Raw genomic sequence first — 23933 nt, 5'->3', positions numbered from 1 at the left:
GGTAAATATAGGTGTTCGACAGCTTATGAAAATCTTGATTAATTTCTTGAAATTTTAAAATTAATGATTAGGTAAACTTTAAATAATCCTGAAATTATATTACTCGGATTAATGATCTCTCAAAACAATCTCAACTCAGGATATCTCCTACCAAATAAAATAAAATGTAAATATTTAGTTAGCGTCGTTGTAGTTTGTTGATAGTTTGTACGTTAGCCCTCTCTCCATTATTTCTTAAGAGCAATGATATTATTATTAAATGCATGATTATAGTTTGTTATTGTTTTTTAATGTTGAAATTTATTAGTGTATCCCACCTCCCATAACGCACACGTGGCCCACAATATTGATTGATCTGGTGGTGGGCAAGAACACAAATCAGGGGCAATTAAACTCCGTCATTGCAATGATGCAGCTGCTTAGCAAACAGTGCAAGCCATGTGCAGAACCCAAATGGGTTGGCTTACTATGATGTGCTCAATCCAATCATGACCATTCAATTAAATGAAAGTCTCTCCATCAAATGATAGATAGATAAGATATGTCTAGTAGGTAAGACAGTTCAATCAAGAGGGGACACTCCCCTCGTATCTAAGGCTAAGATTTCGAGTGATGCCAATCCTTGTGTGGTCATTATCAGTTATTATTATTTTTTTATTTTTATTTTTTTTGCCTTTTTTTATACGGGGACATGGGAGCAGTGGCTCAAAAAGAAAAATGAAAGGCAAAACTGCTAACAACGATAGAATCAAAAAGCAGAGGCTGCCATTGTTTCGCTCCGTTCAATCCCACCCTAAAATCCAAGAAAAGCAATGTGGATAAGCTGGAGGGCAAGTAGGCAGGATCTCGACATGCTTTTTATGGTTTTGTTGGGCATCAAACACGTATATCCTCTTGACCGTGGGTTCTCTTTTACGATGATGGTCTGTTTTTATGGTTGGCTCGGCGATCACCTGGTGAGCAAGCAGCTTCGAAGTCAGGAACCCCAAGTGACACCAACGATTCATGAGGGATGGCCATTTGTTTGTTGTCAAGGGTGGTGGAGGAGGATGAAGAAAAGCAAACAAGGGTTCGGTCCAGGCCTTGCGAAGGACAAGCAAAAGCCTAGCCATGCTTCCCACTTCCCATTACTTAATTCAAATGCACAGTCAGATTCCACTTCGATGGTAAGCTTTGCTTTTACCATCCATCCTGCCAGAGAATACCAACAAAGAGGGCGGATAGATTTCTCTCCTAATAATGAGAGCCGGAGAGACAAAGCAATGGTGGACTTGGCTGTTTTACAACGCAAACGCAAGGGGGGTGTGACGAATCATCAGATCTTTGGTCCCACCTCCAACTATGTAGAAAAAACGAAGAGCCTGATATGATACAAGTCAGAGCACACCAAAGAGAGCTTTTGTAGTGGTGATTTTTAACCGCTAATAGAGCAGGGAAAGAGCACTGGTTTTAACCACACCAAATCAATCCTCTTTAATCATGGACTATTAAGCTAAAATTATTAAAAATAGAACAGGTAAAAGAGCACTAGTTTTAATCAGGTCCATCCATACCTTTGAGGATCGGGATTCTCATCCAGTGGAACCCCACACGGACGTGTACTTGGACAACACTTTCCGCACATAATTAAGAGGGGCCTCACTGTCGACTGATAATTCCATATCCAGGGAAATAAATTTCAAAGAACAAATAAACGACGAGGAGGAGGAGGAGGAGGGCAAACGACACAACATTTTTCCCACTAAAGCTGGCTGTATGGTCCATGCATATCTGGCTTTTATTACCCATATCAACATAATGATAAATTCAACAGTCAGGTGCTACAACACATACTGGGAGAAAAAAAAAAGAACGCGTTGAGAGGGAGAGAGATGCATCAGCCCGGGCATTTAGTTCTCACCAGCTATACACCTTAAGACTAGCTAATACCATTTGAATCAAAATAGAAGACTTTACTTCTTTTGAACTGACGAATGCTTGCTCATTGGTTTTTCCTTTTTATGATTATCCTTCACTGGTGGCACTTGCAGGGGAAGAAAAAATCCTTAATTTTTCCAAACCTCCAACCCATCTTGATTTCTTCATACAAAAGGATAAAAGATTGAATATTTTATGCGCCTCAAGGCCCATCCATCCCTTTCCTCCGGGGCAGCCTTCTCATTTATGATCAAATGAGTTCGAAAAGAAAAAAAGAAACATAAAATTTTGAAGCATATCAATACAACAAGATCCAATGGGTGGTCCAATACCTTGCAGAGATATCCACCTCCACATCAGCCCCCTCGATGTCTGTCCTCTTAAATTGTAGGGCTTCTGGATTGAATGCCATTTGCAACAACACAGCACAAGGCCTGAAGTTTTACTCAAACTTTCTCTTGCAAGGATCACCATGACTTTCTTGCGGGCTATGTAAAAGGTACCTGCAAGATTTAATTTCCAGCAAAAGATGCCCATAACCACCATCAGAACAGCTGATGCAACTTCTTGTAGCACAAATGCCCTACAAGATGGAAACAAATATAGGCGCATCATCTCTTGGCCCTTCAAGAGACCGGTACATATACAACGTATCAACATACTCATCCACGTCCACATTATCTTCATGCTTAATCACTTCCACCACCAGCCGAGGCAACGCTTGAGCAATCTGTTGGCAGCCTTGGCGAGACAACTTGCAAGCAGACATCCAAAGGAATCTCATATTGTAATAGTGGTGCAGACCAGAAAGTAGAGCTGCATCCCCGAATGGACTGTCCCTAATCTCAAGCTTCTGCAATCTGGGACAACCCTCAAGCACATATTTCAGCCCCATGTCACTATCTCCAGCAAAAGCAACCGATAGGGTCCTTACAATTTTCCCATATTTTCCAATATAAGCAAAAGCTCTATCAGTCAATAAACCAGATACCGCGAGTCGAGTGAGCTTCTTGCAATTCTTGACAATGGCTCCAAATCCTTCATCCATAGGTTCTCCAGTGACATGATCAGGCTGGTGACGCCCCATTATGCAGAGACGGAAGACCACAAGGTCTGGGCAGTTCTTTGACATAGCTACAACAGCAGCATTTGTCATCCGATGGCAAAAATACAAAATAGATTGAAGCTTCCTGCAACCCTCTGAAATTGCTTGGAGGCCCACTTCAGAAACAGGGCCCTCAATGTCCTCCCTAGGGTCAACAGGGAAGACCCGAAGCTCTCGTAGCTCCTTGCATGTTGCAGCCACAGCCTGTAGTCCTTCATCGCATATTGAATCAAGAACCTGGACAATGAAAACCAAAAACAGACTCAAAACACACATTTCATAGCAGTGTCTATTTAAAAAGCAGGCTGATAAAACACATACCCAGAAAATCTGAAGCTTGTGGCAATTGCTTATGATTGGTTTGAGCTGTTCTGCACTAACTTCTGCATAACTAAAGTTCAGTGAAGTGAGATTGGCACATACAGGGTTTATTGCAGGCAAGTAATCTGGAATGAGTTCCCTGAATCCAGATAGGCAGACTAAGGATTTGCAAGCAGCAAACGCAGAAGCATAATCCGGTCCCTGTTCAACCTGAGCTACATCCTCTGATGGGCTAAAAGAGCCTGTCCCAAGATGTGTGAGGTGTGGAGCTCGAACCATTAGACGGTAAAGTTGTCCAATCGAAACATATCGGTTCAGCCTAAGTTTCTTAAGTGATGGGGACCTAGCCACCAGCCTCTCCAGTGCATCAAAATCAATGGGACAATCTACACAATCAAAAATCAGGGATTCGAGGCATGTTTCGGTATCTGGAAAACACGAAATCCAATCCACTTCATCATCTGATACCTCTGATTCAATCAGATCAAGCACTTTGAGTTGCCTGTACACAAAAATAGAGCAGTGCATAGCATCTTATAAGTTCAACAGTCAACTTTTCTCATCAGAAATTCCAAGAATTCCAGTCCATTCTTTAATATCCTCACTGCTCAGAAAGGCATCATTTAGACTCATCCAACAAATCAAACAGATATATAAAATAATTATAAAAAAAAAAAAAGCACAAAGATATCACGGCCAGCAAACGTTCTATAAGCTCGCTGATCAACAGCTTTATCCATTGAAAAAACTAATCACTAAATTAATTCTTCAATATTTCAGCATTGCTTAAACAGACCACAAAAAGACTGACAAATCCCAAACCCAACAAAACACCAAAATTTCAATCAGCTTCTAGCTCCACAAAGATCTAAACATCCCCTTCCATAAACACAAATCAAAACAAAGTCTCAGACTTTAAAAACCAACCCCTAATCAAACAAACCAAATATCAACAAAAATTAACTGACGCTGCAATCAGATCTAATAGAAGACTTTAAAAAAAAAACACCGTACCTGCACCTGCTAACGACAATAGCAAGTCCACTAGTACCAAACCCATCACAACAAACAAGCACGAGCTCTTTGAATCCCGAAAACGACTCCGCAAGCAAAGCCAGATCATCATCCGTCACTGACATCCTCTTCAAATGAACCTTCTCTAACCAAGGGTAAGTCATTGCCATAGCAGAGACCCAAGGCGCGAAGTGGGCTCCCCAATTAGGCGGCATCAGGTTAAAATCAGCAAACCTTGGCTTCCCTTTCAGCGTCACCGACCTGATTCGGGTAAACCGCGACATGGCTCGCTTTGGAGACACCGCGTAGCAGTTACCGATGAACAAATCGGATCGGGTCAGAGCCTCGACCCGGTACCATGACCTACAAACCAATGACGCAGCGTTTCGGTCCTTACGTGAGGTCAAGAACCAGAGAACGTTTTCTAAGACGTTTTCAAGGACTTGGTCCGGGTACGGAGCTAAGTATTCGGGGACTGAAGATGAACCCGACCCGGGCCCGGGGGTGCAGGTCCGGGTTGGGCTAGAATCATGGGTGATTGAGTTGGAGGGAGGAGATCTGTCGTCGTCTTCGGACATTTCAGTTCGATCGTCTCTCATGTAATTAGAGTCAGTATCTGATGATCTAGGCTTTTTGTTGGTGATCATATAAATTTGAAGGGAGAAAAAAAAACAGGAATCTTAAAAATATATATATATAAGGCTTTCGATCGGGGAAAGTTTTGAGTGACTTTTTTGTCAGTTGGGTCTGGGATTATGGGATTCCATAGAGAGAGAATTTGATGGGGGATTGAAGAGAGAGGCGAGGAAGGAAAGGATTGCTTAGTTTATTTTAGTATAATTGGTGGGAAGAAGAGTAGTAGGCTGTGATGTCTGATAGACTGAGTAAAGCATCGGGATTCTCCATGCTGCCTCTTCCTTCTCTCTTTCATCTGCAATATCCAATGGCTCTCCACACTTGTCCTCCATTATTGGGGTTTTTCTTCTCTTTCCCCCTTTTTTTTTTTTTTTTTTGTCTTTTAATTACTCATCCTTTTCTACTCCCTCACTCACTCATTTATTTTTATTTTTATTTTGGTTGAAATGGACTTTAGCACGAAGTTTTTCTTGGTTTTGCGGAATGGCCCCTCCCTCCCTTTGTGTTTGCTGAATTTGTGTTTCCACCGTGTGTTCGTGTCTGTGGGAGATAGCCCTGGCTTAACCCTGGCTGTCTGTATATTATTATTATTGACTCAGAGAGAGGTATACTTTACGCGTGGTTATTGTCTAGTCTATATATATATATATATATATATATATATATATATATATATATATATATATACACGCGAAGAAATAAAAGACTTTCTTTGGAGTCCAGTATTATTTGATTCATGATGAGAAAAATATAGAGATCATTGGACGTGCAATGTTTGAATGTTGACCTCCATTCTCGAGTGAGCGAGCGAGTGAGTGAATATTCATGAAAACGAAGAAAGTATTGACTAATGATAGGGAAAGGTTGAGGGAAATATTATGAGGGATTTTCAAAGGACAAAGGGGGAGGTCTCTGTGGTCAACGGGTGGGGGTATAAAATCAAGACAATATAGCACTTTCTTTTGAAATGAACAAGAATAGGAGGAGCTTTCTGTAAAGATCCATTCTATTTCTAAACCAAGAGCTTTAGGTCTACGCTTCTCTGGAGGAAAGTAGACTGCACTGCCCAATCAAAATTGTTAGTCATTCAAGCTTCAGCTTCGAACCAAGGCTGACACAATCTATATGGCACTTTCAGATTTATGTCTTTCCCACGCGCCACTACTCACGCCAGACCACGCCCTGCTGTCTTGTATTTGACTATTTGTTTGCCACCAGTAGAAGCAGCAGCCGCCGCCGCCGCCTCCCTCATCCTTCCCCACTTGTTGTGCAGTCAAGCAAAACAAAAGCAAACAATATAAAATGAATAACACGAGAAGAGAGAGAGATATGAAATTATATTTTATTTTAAAAGTAGTGGGAAAAACATTGTATAGTTTTAGAATATAAACTGATCATGCTGTGGCAATACTGTAGCATCATAAAAATATTATTTTACTAATTTTTAGTTAAAAAATATTATTAAGGCAAAGTCTTTTTTATTTTTATTTTTTTGTGTGAAAAGCTGTAGAGTTTCGCTTAACAATCAGATTTAAATCTTTTTTAATAGATGTTGGGTTTGACTTGGCAGCTATACTCAACGCTATTGGATCCGACTTTCAGGCATATTCATATATTTTTAATTTTATTTTTTTTTATCTTTTTAGATTTTTTTTCTTTTCTTTTATTTATTTTTTTCATACAATAAAGAAAAAATAAATTAATAAAACTTTTTATATATCATATAAAAATTGAATGATAATAATTTTTTTTTTTTAGATTAAATTGTATTGAATTTCTTTTCTTTTAATATTAGGTCCTGTTGTCACCAGGATTTAAAATAGCCCTATCAAACTCCTCCAACTGTTTAATGGTTCAAAGATCAATGATATAGGAAAAAATGGGGAAACAAAAGAGAAGAGAACTATTAGAGAAAAAGCAATTAGTCAACTGTAAGAACTGAAAGCGAAATTTATAGTGATTTCTTAGTGCTCAGTTCATTTGGGTAGGGTGTGCAGTAAAAGGGGACAAAGTATAATGATACTTCATACTATTGATAAGTGAAATTCAGGAAAAAACACACATTCTAAGCAAGGGATTCAAAGTTGGATGAGTTGAGTTATTTATTTGTTTTTTTTTAATATAAATTAATATTTTTTTATGATTTTATATCATTTTGATACGATGATATAAAATAATTATTATGTAATAATATAATAACTAGAATATTGGTCCCCGCTCCACAGCAGTCAATAACAATTTTTTTTTTTTGCAAATGTAAAAATACTTGAGTTGGGTTAAAAGCACAGAATGTATTTGCAGTTTTGTATCGTCACCTTCTTTACATAAAGTATTTTCTATTGTTGTAACATGAATAGCGCATAGCATAGCAGCGTCTAATACACCTGCAACTAGTTTCTCTCCCTTTAATTTTATTCATTTTAAGATATTTTTAATTTTTTTTTTCTCTTTAATTTTTTTTCTTTTTTCATATTGAATTTTTTTCATACTGTAAAAAGAAAATAAATTGATGTGACTTTTTTTATATTGTATAAAAGTGAGGTGATGATAATTTTTTTCATTTCAGATTGGATTGAATTTTCTTATTAAACCATGTTTGTTTTTGCATTTAAAAAATATTTTTTAAAAAAATGAATTTTTTTATTTTTTTTCTTTACTTCAAATTAATATTTTTTAATATTTTATATTATTTTGATGTGATGACAAACCCAAGGAGCCAGACCCGCATAACAGAGCAGTGCCAAATACACCGATAACTAATTTCTTTCTCTTTTTTCATACTGTGAAGAGAAAATAAATTGATGTGACTTTTCTATATTGTACAAAATTTGGATGATGATAATTTTTTTTCATTTCAGGTTGGGTTAAATTTGCTTATTAAAGCATGTTTGTTCTTGCATTTCAAAAATTCTTTTAAAAAAATTTGAAAATTTTATATTTTTCTCTTTACTTCAAATTAATATTTTTTGCTATTAGATCTGGTGTCGTGGCCATACCCAATAGCATTTGAGTCTAGTGTCACGATCAGGATATTGGGTCTGGCTCCGCGGCCAAACCCATGGGTCCTACTGCCCAGCAAAACCCAATAGTGTTAGGTCCAATAGCATTAGGTCTTGCCTCCAGCAAAACCCAAAGTGTTGGGTCTTGTTGCCTAGCAGAACCCACTAGCGTTGGGTACGGTTACCAGCCAGACCCGGTAGCTTTTGGACTTCTTAGTTGTCAGAACCAATAGCATTGGGTCTGGCTTGACAACTAAACCCAATGCTATTGGGTTTGGCTTTTCCACTAAACTCAAGGCTCTTGGGTGTTGCGGTCAAACCTAAGGATATTGGGTATGGCTTGGCCGTTAGTCCCAATGCTATTGGGTCCGTCTTTGCAACAAGACTCAAAGCTATTTTAGGTTTGGCATTGCTATTAGACCCAAGGCACTTACTATATTCTATATACTCTTCATATTTTTTTACGTTAAAAAAAATGTTATTGATCCACTATGGAGCGCAGGCTAATATGCTAGTTAAAATCATCCACTGAGGTTAGCATCATTTGTCGCTCCTGTAATTGGGTTTAATCTTTAGAAATCCCCCCTACTCTCTTTTTTTATATGAGTTTTACCCTATTTACTAGTTCAAGTCTTGACTTTTGCTTTGTTCTTGCCTATTTTTGGCAAATAAACAACTCTTTCTTTTTTCCTTTTTATTAATTTTTTTTCGCATATTAATGTTTTAAATACTATCATTTATTATTCAACATGAAAATATACAGAGAGTGTTTATATTTGAGGTAGCGTCCGCGTTTTCTCTAAATGCAATTTATCAAGTGTTTGGTTACGGGTTTCAAAAGTGTATAAACATGATAGGCCACACCACTTGCTCGAGGTTGGATCTCGGTTATGGAAAAGCAATTTTTTCCTTCTTTTTGCACGTTGAACCACAATTGCATCTTCTGGAACTACTAAAAAGCATTCGAAATTACCTTTGTATCCTCTTCTCTTTCCTCTCATTCATTTCACCCTAACTACAACAGCAATTACACAGGACAATCACCATTACTACTATACAACCCACAAGAATGACCATCATAATGTCTCTTTCTTCTCATTCATTTGTCATTGATTTCTACATAACTACAGGAAAAAAAAAGAAGAACAAGAACAACCCCCATTACTATATATCCTACAAATAAGTTCAATATGAACATAGTCCACAATTCATATTATAAAATTTAAAAGAAAAAGGGATACTAACATGTAAAGAGAGAATTTAAAACATGATAAGTATTTTTAAACATTACAAAAGGGTTAATTACAGGATAACTGATGTACTATATGCTCAGATAAGACTTTTATATATACATCAAGGTTTAAGATAGTAACAGTTCAGGTTTAAGACAGTAATAGATCAAACATTAACAATTCAGGTTTAAGACAATAACAGATCAAACAGTAACAGTTCAGGTCTAAGACGCTAGACTTTATTTACATTATGCTTACATGTAGCTTGAGTTATTGATGTTTTGACTAATGAGATGTTAAAACTAATTAATATTGAAGGAATAGTAGTCACTGCATTGTCAACGAAAAACAGATTTTATGCCACCAGAAACCATGTCTTGTAATCTTTTACTGATTAATGGTAACAAATAAACAAACAAATATTAAATAATTAATTTGCTCTGTTTATTATAAAATCCCCTGATAAGTGTCCAAACGTAACTAATTACAATTAGTATGGATGATAGTCATTATGAAGGGTTTTGAGACTTGAGATTATTGGGTTAACTTCAACTTTATATTACTTTAAAATGACTTTCCATTTGATAATGGTGGACATTAGTGTGCACTATTATGAATGACACAGTTTACTTGATCTCTGTTCTGGGTTTCTTGAGGAGGAAACACTTTCTATGTTTGAGTTGTCTATATGTAGTCTTACATGTTGTTGATAATCAGTACCCTTTCATACAGTTTATGTAGGATACAATACAATGGCCCACCATGTTTATTGTTTCCCCTGTGAAGAAATACTAGAGCAATTAAATAGTACTCAGTCTACAAATGTAATTGCTACTTATTTTTTTAAAAGGAAATACACCAAGCTTTAACTGCAATATCTTAGAGAAAATAATAAATTATTGTCTACAATTATGTTATCTGATAATTACTGTAAAAGTCGTGAACCTTTTACTTTTTAGTTTCTTATTTCATCCCTTGTAAGCATTCAAACTTTTGCAAGAGTAGTTAATTGTTTCTTTCATTTTTTATTATATTGTTAACCATTTAGCAATGGATGGGTCTAACACATATAATAAAGCTTATTAGACTAGGGCAATATTGCACATGTTTTTTGACATTTGCATTAAAGCTATTAAGAGATGCATGAGACCAAACACCCATTTCGATAAAGCTGGCTAGAAATTTATCATACAATCATTCTAATAACAAATAGGTCTTTCTTTAACAAAAGAAAAACTTAAAAACAAATGGGATAGGATTAAAAAAGACTAGAGGGTATGGAAAAAATTAATATATGAAACTGGAGTTGGTTGGAGTACTGAACTTGGGACCATCTCTGCAACTGATGAATGGTGAAAAGCAAAAATTTAGGTTAGTTATTATTGATAGCTTTATAATTTAATTTGTCTTGTTACATTATTTATTAATCTGCTAGCATTGTTAACTACGTCCAGCTTTCACTACAAAGGAAATGAAAGGAGGAAATAAGTTTTGGCATGTCGACATAGAGTTCTTGTTGTGTGCTAAGTATGACATCATGTTTAGTAACATAGTGGCCACGAGATAATATGTCTGGGCTCCCTCATAAGGACTGTTATCTAATGAAGATAATGGGGTTGCTGGAATGAGAAATATAACTAACTAATGATGAAACTAATATAAAAGAATGAAGTGGCAACTCTGAAAAGGATGTAATACCTGATTTTATACATGATATTAACAATATGGTTGGTGGAAGCAATGTCGCGAACAGTAGCAACAACCATAGTAGTGCTAAGAGAAAGGGTGCACAACATACTACACCTTAATGTCAGAAAAAGAAGAGGGGAACTAGAATGGGAGCACAATTATTCGCATGTCTGGATCGACTAGTTGAAAGTGTCTTCATGGCCAAAAAGATCACACTAACTTTTAGAGATAAAAAAGGATGTAGCATTGAAGAGGTAATGGAAGAACTACATTCTATAGATGAAGTTAACTTTGGTGATGCATTGTATACCTTTACCACTTAATTTTTTTTATGTGAGAAGCAAAAGGGAGATGTGGGCAGCAATAGGGTCTATTGATAGAAAATTATCATGGTTGAAAATAATATTTAACCAACAAAGAAAATCATAGATGGACAAGGTCAGGTGTTAACTTATTAACATATTCATGTCATTTGATATATGTTAAATACTATAATCCAACAACATTTTCACTTGTCTATACTCTTATTCCATTTTCTTTTTCAGACTTCTTATGTTGTAATTATTGCTGGAAATATATCATGTTGCCTACATATTTCTGTTACTATGTAGTTGAAGCACCATTACTATGTATGTTTTCACCTTATGTATCACTAAATATTGTTATATTGGAATTTTAGTTGGTAATGGACTTTAAATGTTTGGTTACTTGATTTTGAATGTTAACTTTCATACATGGAAACTAAAATTCCAATTGGTATTATACTTTAAATGTTTGGTTACTTTATTTTGAATGTTTGGTTTTCAGATATAAAAACTAAAATCTCAGTTGGTATTTCACTTTTAATGTTCAGTTACTTGATTTTGAATGTTAGGTTTCATATATGAAAACCGAAATTTCAGTTGGCAATGGACTTTGAATGTTAGTTGTCATTGATTTTGAATGTTAGGTTTCAGACATGAAGAGCATAATTTCATATGGGTTAGCACTTTGAATGTTCGGTCCATTCTTATTATTGTTATATAAATAACAATATGAAGTTGTTTAGTTGTTACTTTCATATTGTATCCTTCTAAAGAACAAACCGAAAGTTTACTTTGTAAGAAACAAGTGTGTTGGTCTCTCATTGCTTTTATTTATAACAAGTAAGTTTCTTTTGATTTATAAACTGGATGTTTTAATTAAGAGAGTGTTTGTATTTCTTATTCATGTGTCTATATGCTACTTAAAATTGGAGCTTTATAATGTTTTAGTAATCTTTGACAAATTTAGATTTGGATTCACTTAGGCCTAGACATATGATTGTAGCATATTAGTTTCAATATGATGAACTTTATTATAAATAAAATGCATTTTTAGCTTTGTATGTTGTGAAAATGTGATGCTTTCATTAAGTACTAATTCTCTCATGTGTGATGGGTTGGTTTTTATGCCCATTGATTCGATTAACTATTAGTGAGGGTCTAAACTACCTAATGTTTTTTTTATTTTCATAATTGCGAGCACAATGTTTACAATTTGTAAGTAACAAGTTAATAACAAATTTGAGAGTCTAAAAAAGTAGATTGAATTTGATTGGCTTTAAGAAAATACAAATGCACATTTCATACAACATCTTCAATTTATGTAACAACACTTTCAATTTATATTCCCATTAAACACAATAAATTATATGTCATAATAAATGGACTCGTAATGGTTTGAAGCGCTTTTTCATTGGGGATTATGATAATGTAATGAATTACCTAGCCGAATATGTTAATTATGGTCATTGTGGTGGTAACGATGGAGATTTTAGTGATAATAACAGTTTAGATAACGATGACAATGACAACGATGATTCAAACGATAAAGGTGAGTTGTTTTGAAAAAGAGAGTTTGATCATCGTAAATTGGTTCTATGCACGGCTAGTGCGCTCGCATTATATTATAATACTTATATATATAAGGAACCATATATAGATTCTTACAACACTAGAATGCGATGGTTAAATGAATTATTACATGGATATTGGACACAATGTGTAAACATGTTTATGATGGATGCGACGACATTTCAAAGTCTTTGCTTTCAACTTGAAAACCAATATGGGTTAAAAGCATCCAAAAGAATATGTGTTTTTGAAAAAGTCAGAATGTTTCTTTATACAATAACATTGAAGGCTTCCAATAAGGAAGTTCAGGAGATATTTCAACATTCAGGAGAAACTGTTAGCAGGTATTTTACTAAGGTTCTTAAATCAATTTGTTCACTCGCTATAGATTTTATAAAACCTGAACATCTTGATTTTTTAAACACACCGCGTGAAATTGCAAACAATCTAAGATATATGCCTCATTTCAAGGTAATGATATCATTCGTATTTATTGATGATGCTTTGAATTAGAAAATTTTATACAATTTATTTTTAATCAATTAACATTGATGCTTGTTGTTGGTCTATTTCATGTAGAATTGTGTAGGAGCTATTGATGGCACACATGTACGTGCGTGTATTTCTTCAGAAAATCAAATTTCATTTATCGGTAAAAAAAGGTGTGTTGACCTAAAATGTTATGGATGCATGTAGATTTGACATGTAATTCATATTTGTTTGGGCGGGTTAGGAATGTAGTGCACACGATTCATGGATTTTTCTCGAGGCAATTAACAATCCACATATAAAATTCCCTAAGCCACCAGAAGGTTGTAACGTATGTATATGTGTTAGTTGAAGTTATTTCTGTTAAATTAATGTTAATTTACTTATCAAAAATTTCATTATAAAGTTATTATATGTTTTTACAGGGAAATATTACTTGGTTGATTCGGGATATCCTAATGAATATGAATTTTTAGGTCCATATGGAGGTCAAAGATATCATTTGCAAGAATTTCACTATAAACTCATGAAGAAGTTTTCAACAATGTCCACTCTTCATTATGTTATATGATACAACGTATATTTGGAGTTTGGACAAAAAGATGTTGAATTTTACAGAATATGCCATCATTTTATTACAAAGCATAAGTTCAAATAGTTGTCGCATCCATGACAATTCATAATTACATTAAAAGAACTTCACTGCAAGATGTGGCATTTTAACTGATTTTGATCATAATGAATATGAATTTGATCATCATCCTGATTTTATTCTTGGGGATTTTTTTAACTGGTGTGGTTTCACATTCATAGATCTATGAAAACCACAGGCCTTCGCGTATGGATTATGTACGTGATGAGATTGCAGCAACTTTAAATGGGATAATAAAACTATTGTTCTATTATGTTTAGGTCTCTTTACAATATTGTATTGGTTGTGAAATTAACTTTTATGTAATTGAAAATTAAGATTATGATTCATGTCCTTTTAGGCAATTATATTACCAACATTAAATTGAACCACAATTTTTAACCAAACATTTTTTACATGCTTTTTCATGAACATGAAGTTGAACCATTCTTTAAACCAAATATATATTTCAACCTCACCAACCATAACAAAAAAGTGATTTTTCAAAACTTGCTTTTTTTACACCTTAACCACAAAAAGTTGCCACAATAACAAACACTCTCATAGAAAGAGAAAGTGTATGAGACTTAGATCTTAATTTTAGTTTTATTTAACAACGTCTACATTGTATTTATTATTTTAGTTTAATTTATATCTTTTTTGAAAAAAATAAAAAGGTCACATGGAATCTATCAGAGGCAAATATCCATTTGGTTTTAGTCAGTTGCCTTTTTTACTCGTGAACTGACTTCTTTCTCTCTTTTGCTAAACCTATGTTTCTGAATGAAAATTATGCATCTCCTTGAAGATGGGGAACAAGGACAAACAATAATTAAGTTCAATAAAAATGAGATATAATAAGTTGAAGAAGGAAATGGATATAACAACATTAAATAAATGGGCTTTCGGGTTTTTTCAGTGGATTCAAAGAGTTGAAGAAATTAAAAAGCTTGAACAATATTAATTGAACACATGACATGTGTATTAGACTAAGAGGATGTTGGAGACAGTGGTAACAGATGCTTTTTGAAGAACTTTTCGCTTGGAAATACATCAAAATAATATATTTTTTATTTTTAAATTTTTTTTATATTAGCACATTAAAACTATGTAAAAACACTAAAAAATTAATTTGAAAAAAAAATCAAAAGTTTTAAAAACTCTTGTTGAAACATTCTCCCAAAGAGACATTAAACTTTAAACACACACACCTCAATTTATCAAAAGATTATATATGGAAGTCCTTCAATTATTAAGGGTTCCACATGCTTAATTAGATAGATGATTAGGTTTAAGGCAATGAAATATCATTTAGCTCATATGGATTTTTTCCAGTAATGATGTTAGGCATTATTATCATTGATGATGTTTGGATTTAATGATGCTTAGGCCTGACCTTTGATGTTTGGATTTAATGATGCTTAGGCCTGACCTTTAGGCTCGTAAACGGCTAGCCTTGTGTTTTTTTATTGTTGTTTTATTAAGAGGATAGACAATGCATCGTCTATTGCGACATATGACATGTCATCAGGTTTCCTAGATTTTGGTAGCCACAATGATCTAAAATTGAGCAGAAAACTTTGTTTTATTTTTGGACCAAAACAAACTCAATTTTTACCAAATTTTCACTTTAAAATACCTAAAAAAACAAATTACAAACCTCAATAAACCATCATGTACTTTTTAAGTAGAAAAAATTAATTATGTCTAATAAATGATACTTACTTTCCATATGTGTTTTTATCCTATTAGAATCTTTACCTATTGGAATTATGTCTAAGTTTATATTAATCTCAGTCAACACCCTATGAGGAGTGTTGATCTCCTCTAATTGCTTTTCAGGTTTTACCTTTTTTTTTAATAAACTGCTAGAGGTATCCCTTCGTAATTACCCCCTTTTTTTTAAGAGCATAATAATATTTTATATAATGTATTTTATTCTTGTGAAAGACAATATCTTTTGCGGTTGCGTGCGCTCAGGAAATTCCAAACGACTATGAATAAACTCTTTTTTTAAAAAAAAAAAGCTTGCTAGGAGAATTATGGTGTTTTAGATATCCATCTTCTTATCTTTGGAACCGTGGATATCCTTATCTAGCCATGCCTGCTTCTTATACATAAATATGATTTTCAATAGCTTAAGGAGAGCTTGATTTGTATTAGCTGATAATTATTCCCACAAGCTTAGATTAAATACTTTGTTAATCAAATCCTTAATGGCCACTGATTCAAGAAAACCTTTGACTTTTAATATGTCTTTATTGAATTTATTTTAGATATGATATGATGCTTTTCTTTTCTTTATAAGTGAAGGAAAATAGTTTAATAGAGCTCTTTTTCAGTTTGTATACTTATATTGAATCATTGAAGTCAAGAATAGAGTCATTCTAAGCCATGATACCATCCACAAGCAAACTTATGGAATGTTGTTAGGAGAATCTTAAACATAGCTTCATTTAACATTTGTCAGAAGCTCTAGATTGTCTCTTATACTTTATGTGTGCTTTCTCGAGTTTGTAAATCCATCATTGTTATTTAAGCTCATCTTTGTTGACACAAAATCCATCATTCTTCAAGAAAACAAAGTTATTTATATATAGTGGTAATAAGGAGCTAGAAATTGTGTCCTTTGTTAGGAATAAGAGAGTGGTAAGGCTCTAAAATGTTATTGTATAGCTAGGACAACCTCCGTAAATATTTTCATTTGTTGTTATTTGATGAAGGTTTGAGAGGTTGATGTTCCTATAATTAGGAGATTGATCACTCTCCTGGGTTTTAGAGTTTTTAGATTATATGCTATGAAAAACTTTTCAGTAATGTGTAAGAAGGGATGAAGTAGATTTTGTTCAATGTTTTCCCATAAACAATGGAATTGAGGAAGTCATGAAAACTTGGAAATGGATTTGGGGTTCAATGATTGTTTAATATGCTAAATGTTTTAAGCTTAGGCTATTCTATGTTCTTTTACAAAATAAATTCCCTATGTAAAGGACTCTCTGATGATCAAGTTAGTAAAATGAGAGGGGGAAAGTGGTGTATGAGAGAAAAATATTGAAAAATATAGGAGAATGATTTCTTAGAATATTTTTGTATATGTGTGAATATGTTGAGTTATGCCTTATACATGGTGATCCTTTGGTATTTCTACACCCTCTACTCACTTAGAATCACATGGATTTACCTGACATGGAGTGGAGTTGTAAGCTTGTTGTATACTTTACTTATAGGAGAAATAATGAAGAACATTTGCTTTACCATATAGCTCACCATCACGATAAATTGTTTATGTAGGTGTTAATGTGCAACTGTTCACCTAACCAATGTGATATGTTTATGGTTGTGCAGCTAACCAATAAGACTAGTAATTTATGCAAGTGATAACTTACGAAACAAGGCATTTGTGGGTGTTGTATTGATAACTTCTAAGATGAGTAATTTAGGTGGTGTCGTATTGATATTTTGTAAAATTAAGAAGGCTTGACAGTAAGAGAGTGCTTAAATATTGTTTGGTGTGCTAACTTTTTCTCTTTTTTTTCCTTTTCTACTTAATTGACCCTTTAGTCCAACAAGAAAATTTATTTTAGTTAGGCCACTACATCCAATAAGTTATCTAATTACTTGATCAAGTAGTTATTTTGTTTGGGCCTCATAACCCAACTACTATGATTGGATAGTAGCTATCCAGACTACGCCAGACCTACAACTATAATCGAACAATAATTTTTTGGTTTAGGGATAGCATTGGGAAGTTCAATAATTATTTTCTTTACTATGACCAAATAACATTTAGGCCAGTCCAATATCTATTTGGTCAAGCAATATTTTTTTTCTTGTATTGTTGGTTACTATCTCGAGATAGTAGAAACGAATACATCTAGGGTTGAAAGGTCGAGATGATATAAAAATCAGAGATAAAGTTATGTTTGGTGATAATATATAAAACAAAGTGAATACCTTTTATTTTATTTAGTTAACAATGGACAAGAGAGAACAATATACAAAAAAATATATTTTATTATTGACATGTATTATTGTCAAACTTCTAATATTCAAAGTAATAAATAGGGATCATTGTTTTCATTTTAGTTTATAATGAACATTATTTTTTTTTTAACTAACTTCAAATTATAATCTTTACTCATCAAAATCATGTTAAAAGAGGATTTATAATTATTATAAAAAAATAATTCATTTCTAAAAAGATAACATAACTAAATTATAATTTATTTAGTTATTAAATTATTTCTTTAATATTTAATAATATTAAAACAATCATTTGTCAAATAAAGTATTTGAGCTATCATAAAATTAAAATCTAACATAGTTAGAAATATAAGATAATAATTCTATCACAAATGCAATTTTTATTCTATTATCATTTAATCTCTGCCACTTCATCATTAAATCTAATTGCTTTAAGAACATGACCATTTTTCATTTATCTATATAATTACTATATTATTATTTCAATAATAAAATTAATTTTCTTCGATAAGGTTAAAAAAGCTCACTCATTTAGTAACAAGATTTCTTCTTATACTTTTTTTTTTAATATAAATCACTCTTTGGTTAATTAATTTTATTCAGCTATAAAAAAGTATTCTAATTCATTTATTTTTTAATTATTATAAAGTATCCCGTTATACAAAAATAATTTATTATTATTTAGAAATTTATTTTTTCATATTAATTTAATGAAACAAGAAAATATTAATATAATTATATTCATAATAAGTGTTTTTGAAAGTTAAGATGTTGATTAGTCTGTGTGTGATAAAAAATATTTAGAAATAAGTAAATTAATTTTTTTTAAAATACATGATCTTGCAATCAATCAAGAGCAAAACAAACATTTAATACATACATGTTGAAAAACACATTAAAAATGGAGGAGAATAAAAAAACATAAAATATCTAGGCTTGTAACTAAGCCCAATTGGTCGAAACATGTTGAGCTTCCTTCAACCTTTGTGGCCATTCATTCAATATGTAGACTTCTTCAACAGTGGCTTTCAATCACAACTTGTAGGCCCATGGGCTTCCTTCAACCTGGAAAATTTAAAATCAAAGGAAGACTCTAGAAAGAAACTCCATTTATATTTAATAACCTGGAAATTTAAACGTTGAAGTCAGATTTTTCCCCCTCCCTAGCCCTAGCCCCTAGGGCCACCCTTTTACAAAATTTCTATCTTCTGTTAAACAGAAACAGATCCAACCCCCCCTGGAGAAAAAAAACTAAAAATTAAAAATGAATCAAAAGCAAGACCCTCATGAAGATCAAACCAAGAAACCTGCACCATCATCGTCAGATTTAGAATCTGAAAAGCACGTCGAGGTAAAGGACAAGATCAGCGATCCTCACACCACTGATTACGCTCCCTACCCAAAGCTAGACCCTCAAGACGTCGCTCCTCCTCTTGACAATTGGGCCAACGTATCCATGGGATCGACAACACTTTCTAACCCTGCAGGCGCAACCCAAGGCTCACCTCCTATCGCCGGAACTACTGTCACTACCATGCCGGCTGATTCCAATCCCTACGTGTCTCCTGCCCCTGTTGCCCCTTCTTCCTCCAAGAGTAATTCGCTTCACTATTTTCTTTTAAAAAAAATTAATTAGGGTTTTCTTTTCTTTTTGATTAGTTAATTAACTGGCATTTTGGTTCTTTTTCTGAGTAGATAAAATGGAGGCGGTGAAGGATGTGCTAGGGAAATGGGGAAAGAAGGCGGCAGAGGCAACGAAGAAGGCTGAGGATCTTGCTGGCAACATGTGGCAACACTGTATGCCTTTTTTCCTTTTTCTTCCCTCCTCTTTTTTTTTTTTTTTTGTACTTAATTTTCTATGTTTTTGCTTGGTTAAATTCATATGCTAGTTAGATTTTGGAAACTGTTACTCTTTTGCGAGACAGAAATGATGATAATGTTCTATGGCCTGCTTCTGCATATAATGGAATTGTGAATTTTGACTATTTATAGTGGATATGCTTTCTTTTCTTACATGATCAGTGTAGAATCAGCCTGTTCAGCTCGGCCATGCCCGTCTTTTTATTTTGACGTTGGTGGTGGTCCGACTCCACCCCCGTTATCCTCTCTTGACTATTCTATCACCTCTTGATGTTTTGTAAAGATGGTCTTTAGTTACAACTTAGAAATATTGTGGCCTTTAAGCATCTTTGTCATACCTTTCCAGCTTAAATGTCTACACTTGATTGTGCTTTTTGATTTAATTCTTACCACAGCGATAACAATTGGGCAACCTGTGCCTTTTGACTTGGTGTTATAAGGTATTTTGTGTTGCGTTCAAAGCTATTGCTTCCTGCTGGATTCATTTATTAAAAAGAATTCTGATTGAGAGTATCGTGTGATACTCTGATTTCTTCACTCTTTGCCTTGTTGAAGGCCTAATATATATTTTTAGCAGAATCTGTTGCTTCTGGCTGCTGCAGTTGTGATGAGAGTTATTTGATAGTTTGAAATGCTTGAATAATTTATTTTAGCTGCTGCACTGATAGTTATTCTGATTTTCAAATCAAACCGATTGACTAAATTTCATGTCTAGCATCTTCTTGTTGAACTTCTGATTCTGAAATACTTTTTTGACCAGTGAAGACAGGCCCTAGTTTCGCTGATGCTGCTGTTGGAAGAATTGCTCAGGGAACCAAAGTTCTCGCGGAAGGTGGTTATGAGAAGATTTTTCGACAAACTTTTGAGACTGTTCCCGAGGAGCAACTTGTGAAGACATTTGCATGCTACCTATCCACTTCTGCTGGTCCAGTTATGGGAGTATTGTATTTGTCAACAGCAAAACTTGCATTCTGCAGTGACAATCCTTTGTCTTACAAAATTGGTGAGCAAACTGAGTGGAGCTATTATAAGGTATGCAAATTGTGCTTGTCATTATTTTGGCAGCATAATTTAGATATCCAGGCTATAGAAGCAACCTATCCATGACAGTCTTCTAGCAAAAGATTTTTTTTACCATCCTTTATGCATTGAGAAACTGCTTTTGTTGGTTTGGGTTATTGTCATAAAGTTTGCATCCCCAATAACTGCCAGAGTTATACTATTGGTCTAATATAGAGATTTGTTTTATTTGCTAGGAAGAAAAAGGAAGTGCCTGCATGAGAATCCAGTTTACAATACGAAACCTTTGTGTGAGAAGAATATGCTTGAAACCTTTAACAATTTATGCATCTAAGTATGACCCATCAAGTTAACAGATCTTTGAGTGGATAGCATGGCATTTAGATTTAGTTTAATATGGGCTGAGTATTGACTGAAGTCCTCGTTAATAAATCCTTAAAGTGCTATTTGCTGGATGGTTTCATCTGGCAGAGGTGGTTACTAACATATCATGTAAAGTATTCTCTCCTTGTCATTCAAATATTCTCATAGACCAACTTATAGTCTGCATGCGTTATTATTGGCGTGGGATTTCTTCTGTAGTCTGGTTATGGTGCTACATCTGTTGATAATTTTGATGACTTATCCACCCTTGCCTTTCATCCAGTTTGTTAATGATCAATCCAAGGTACAACATGCCACATTGAGGTTCTAAGATACCTTGAGAGCAGTTTTCTTAATGGTCATACTTCACTAATTTTCCTGGTAGACAACTCAGATAATGTTGCGCTGTCCTCAAGATTAATGTTGATGATCATTGGTATTTTGCCAAATGTCTTTCCATTGCAACATCATTGATAAATCAATAGCAATTGACTATGACATGACTATCTACAGCTATCAAAGGGTGGAGGAAAAACTTTAATTTAGAGTCCTGATGTTTCATCATTATTATTTTTGTTATACAATTGTTCTTCATGGAATCTATCTTACCAAAAGACCCTGCCCAAGTTTTACCCTTGTCATTGTGTATGTAAGTGCACCATGTCTACATATGTTATCTATGGCATAAAAAATAACTTTTTCTGCAAGATAATTCCTAGCATTATTATAAATGATGTTGCCAAAAATAAATCATAGCAACATATAACTTGCAGTGCTAAGTCCTATTTTTCTTTGGACCCACCGGATTTGGATGCTCAGGCATCACCATTACAAATTTGCATTATTATATTGAGAGCACAAGTAAAAAAAAAAGTGAATAGTATCTACAATGCTGCCTTTTCATTTGAACAACTGTACTAGAGTCACTGATTTCTCCTACAGTTAAACAAGCGGAGGGGTTTATAAATGTGAAACAGGAGCTGATGTATTGGAATTTATTGGCTCTTTGCTTTATGATTATATCCCAATGTAGGCAAATAAGCATCAATTTGTCTTGTCCTCGTTTGGAATCAAATCTAGTTTTAATCTCACAAAGTTTCTTATTTATATCAGTCTTTTCTCTGTATGTACATAGGTTGTTATTCCATTACATCAGCTGAAGGCTGTCAATCCATCAACAAGCAAAGTCAAATCAGCTGAAAAGTATATCCAGATTATTTCTGTTGACAACCACGAATTCTGGTTCATGGGTTTTGTGTACTATGATAATGCTGTTAAAAGTCTTCAAGAAGCGTTGCAGCACCACACTTCATGATGCGTGCTGAGCATCGCAGAACAACACCCAGGTCTGAAATTCCCATCATGTCCCAAGAAGCACGTTATGCTCTGCATGTTGGTGTAGATAAAATTATGGTGCTTCAGAATCTGGAATACAATGGGAAACATGCATGCATGTTGCATTTATTTGTGAAATCAATGTGATATTCCTTGTCATCGTAACAGTGATTGTTATTTTTAGTTGTGATATGCTGCCTGTCAGATAAATAGTTTAATCTATGAGAGATAAGGACTGTAATTTCATACATTTTTTTTCTTCATATAATTAATCGACTGTTTGTCTTAAGATAATTACTCTTTCTTTTTCATTTTTCTGTCTTGAAGATGACCTCTGTTTTTCTGTTAGTCTTTATTTCCATACCCTCTCCAAGTGCTCCGAGGTTCTTTATGAACAGCGCGTTTCTTCCTTCCCTTCTGCTTAAACTTTGAATTGGAATGAGAGGATTGCCTCGGTTTTTTCAGTTCAAAGTTGAAGACAAGGCTGTGAATTCCTTTAGTTAAAGGCTCTACAGCAAGCCGATAATGGTTTCTAACAGTAGCCACCTGGTAGTAGTGGATATCTCGAACATTAGTGTGTATCACTATCGTTTTTACAATTATGATCCCGCACCTTTCTCAAGGGAAAAAAATAAAATAAAACTCTACACGGAGTAGGATATTTTGGATCCGCGTGTCTTGGGTCTATTTGTTATTCTTGACCCTGGAAGATTTCAGCTTTGAATTTGTCAAGCCCATTCCATCCAGCGAATAATATATTTATTTGCAAATCGAGGCATCGTGTTCGATGTGAACTTTGAAGTGACTTTGAGACCGTGTAGCGCATCTAACACGACCGTTTTCTAATACTATTTTACGAGTCAAGAATTTTAAAAAATAAATTATTTTGTCTCTTTTATGGTTTGAGTTTTTATTTTTTATTTTACAATTAAATTTTTAAATATCACACTTTATAATCATAACTTTTGAAGGTAGGTAATACTTTACATTCTTAAAAATTGATGCTAGAAAAAATAACAAAATATATATTTGTTTATGAGATCGACAATGTATATAATCTAAGAGCCTCCAAATTCTAAAATAACAAAAATATCATTAAAGAATTGTTGGGTTGTCTTTTTTTTTTAAAAAAAAAAGAGTTGTTGCTTTGTTTTTATTAAAAAGAGTAGTTACACATTGTTTAAATAATTACAAAAATTCCATAAGTTTCAACATTTAGCAATAATTTCCAGCCATGTTTAAACATGTTTTACCAAACAAAAAATCCAATGACTTTCCCATCATCATCTCCAACATATCCTCCATTTTCACTGTAATTCCATCAAATAAACCTTCTAAAATTCCACAATTCACACAACCACAATACAAACTTAATGTTGAAAATGACATCATCAACATCAAGTTTTAATAGCATACAAAGCTCCAATAACTTGAACATTACTTTCAAGAATAAAAAGTGCATTA

General features: G+C 33.9%; 2 protein-coding genes across 2 annotated transcripts; one reads left to right on the top strand and one right to left on the bottom strand.

Moving 5' to 3' along the window:
- Positions 1 to 1732: 1732 nt before the first annotated feature.
- Positions 1733 to 5376, bottom strand: LOC7486562 (transport inhibitor response 1-like protein). Its single transcript, XM_002306518.3, has 3 exons — positions 4358 to 5376; positions 3344 to 3845; positions 1733 to 3259 (listed from the first exon to the last, which is right to left on the bottom strand). Exons 1-3 carry the CDS (start codon positions 5002 to 5004, stop codon positions 2501 to 2503), a joined length of 1908 nt encoding a protein of 635 aa, XP_002306554.1. The 5' UTR covers positions 5005 to 5376; the 3' UTR covers positions 1733 to 2500.
- Positions 5377 to 19025: 13649 nt separating this feature from the next.
- Positions 19026 to 22763, top strand: LOC7468874 (GEM-like protein 1). The gene is made up of 4 exons (XM_002307311.4): positions 19026 to 19486; positions 19587 to 19688; positions 20512 to 20783; positions 22270 to 22763. The coding sequence occupies exons 1-4, from the start codon at positions 19156 to 19158 to the stop codon at positions 22447 to 22449; spliced, it is 885 nt and encodes a 294-aa protein (XP_002307347.1). The 5' UTR covers positions 19026 to 19155; the 3' UTR covers positions 22450 to 22763.
- Positions 22764 to 23933: the final 1170 nt, after the last annotated feature.

The sequence above is a fragment of the Populus trichocarpa genome, chromosome 5, assembly GCF_000002775.5.
Source record: "Populus trichocarpa isolate Nisqually-1 chromosome 5, P.trichocarpa_v4.1, whole genome shotgun sequence".
Classification (NCBI taxonomy): Eukaryota; Viridiplantae; Streptophyta; class Magnoliopsida; order Malpighiales; family Salicaceae; genus Populus; species Populus trichocarpa.
The sequence above is the reverse complement of the archived record's forward strand: the minus strand, read 5'-3'. Positions and strand labels throughout refer to the sequence as shown.

Excerpts from the sequence above, each read along its gene's own strand:
- LOC7468874 (XM_002307311.4), top strand. The coding sequence starts at position 19,156 with ATGAATCAAAAGCAAGACCCTCATGAAGATCAAACCAAGAAACCTGCA. Across the intron at positions 19,689-20,511 it reads TGGCAACATGTGGCAACACT|TGAAGACAGGCCCTAGTTTC; the intron begins GTATGCCTTTTT and ends TTTTTTGACCAG. Across the intron at positions 20,784-22,269 it reads CTGAGTGGAGCTATTATAAG|GTTGTTATTCCATTACATCA; the intron begins GTATGCAAATTG and ends GTATGTACATAG.
- LOC7486562 (XM_002306518.3), bottom strand. The coding sequence starts at position 5,004 with ATGATCACCAACAAAAAGCCTAGATCATCAGATACTGACTCTAATTAC. Across the intron at positions 3,846-4,357 it reads ATTGTCGTTAGCAGGTGCAG|GCAACTCAAAGTGCTTGATC; the intron begins GTACGGTGTTTT and ends TTTTGTGTACAG. Across the intron at positions 3,260-3,343 it reads ACAAGCTTCAGATTTTCTGG|GTTCTTGATTCAATATGCGA; the intron begins GTATGTGTTTTA and ends TTCATTGTCCAG.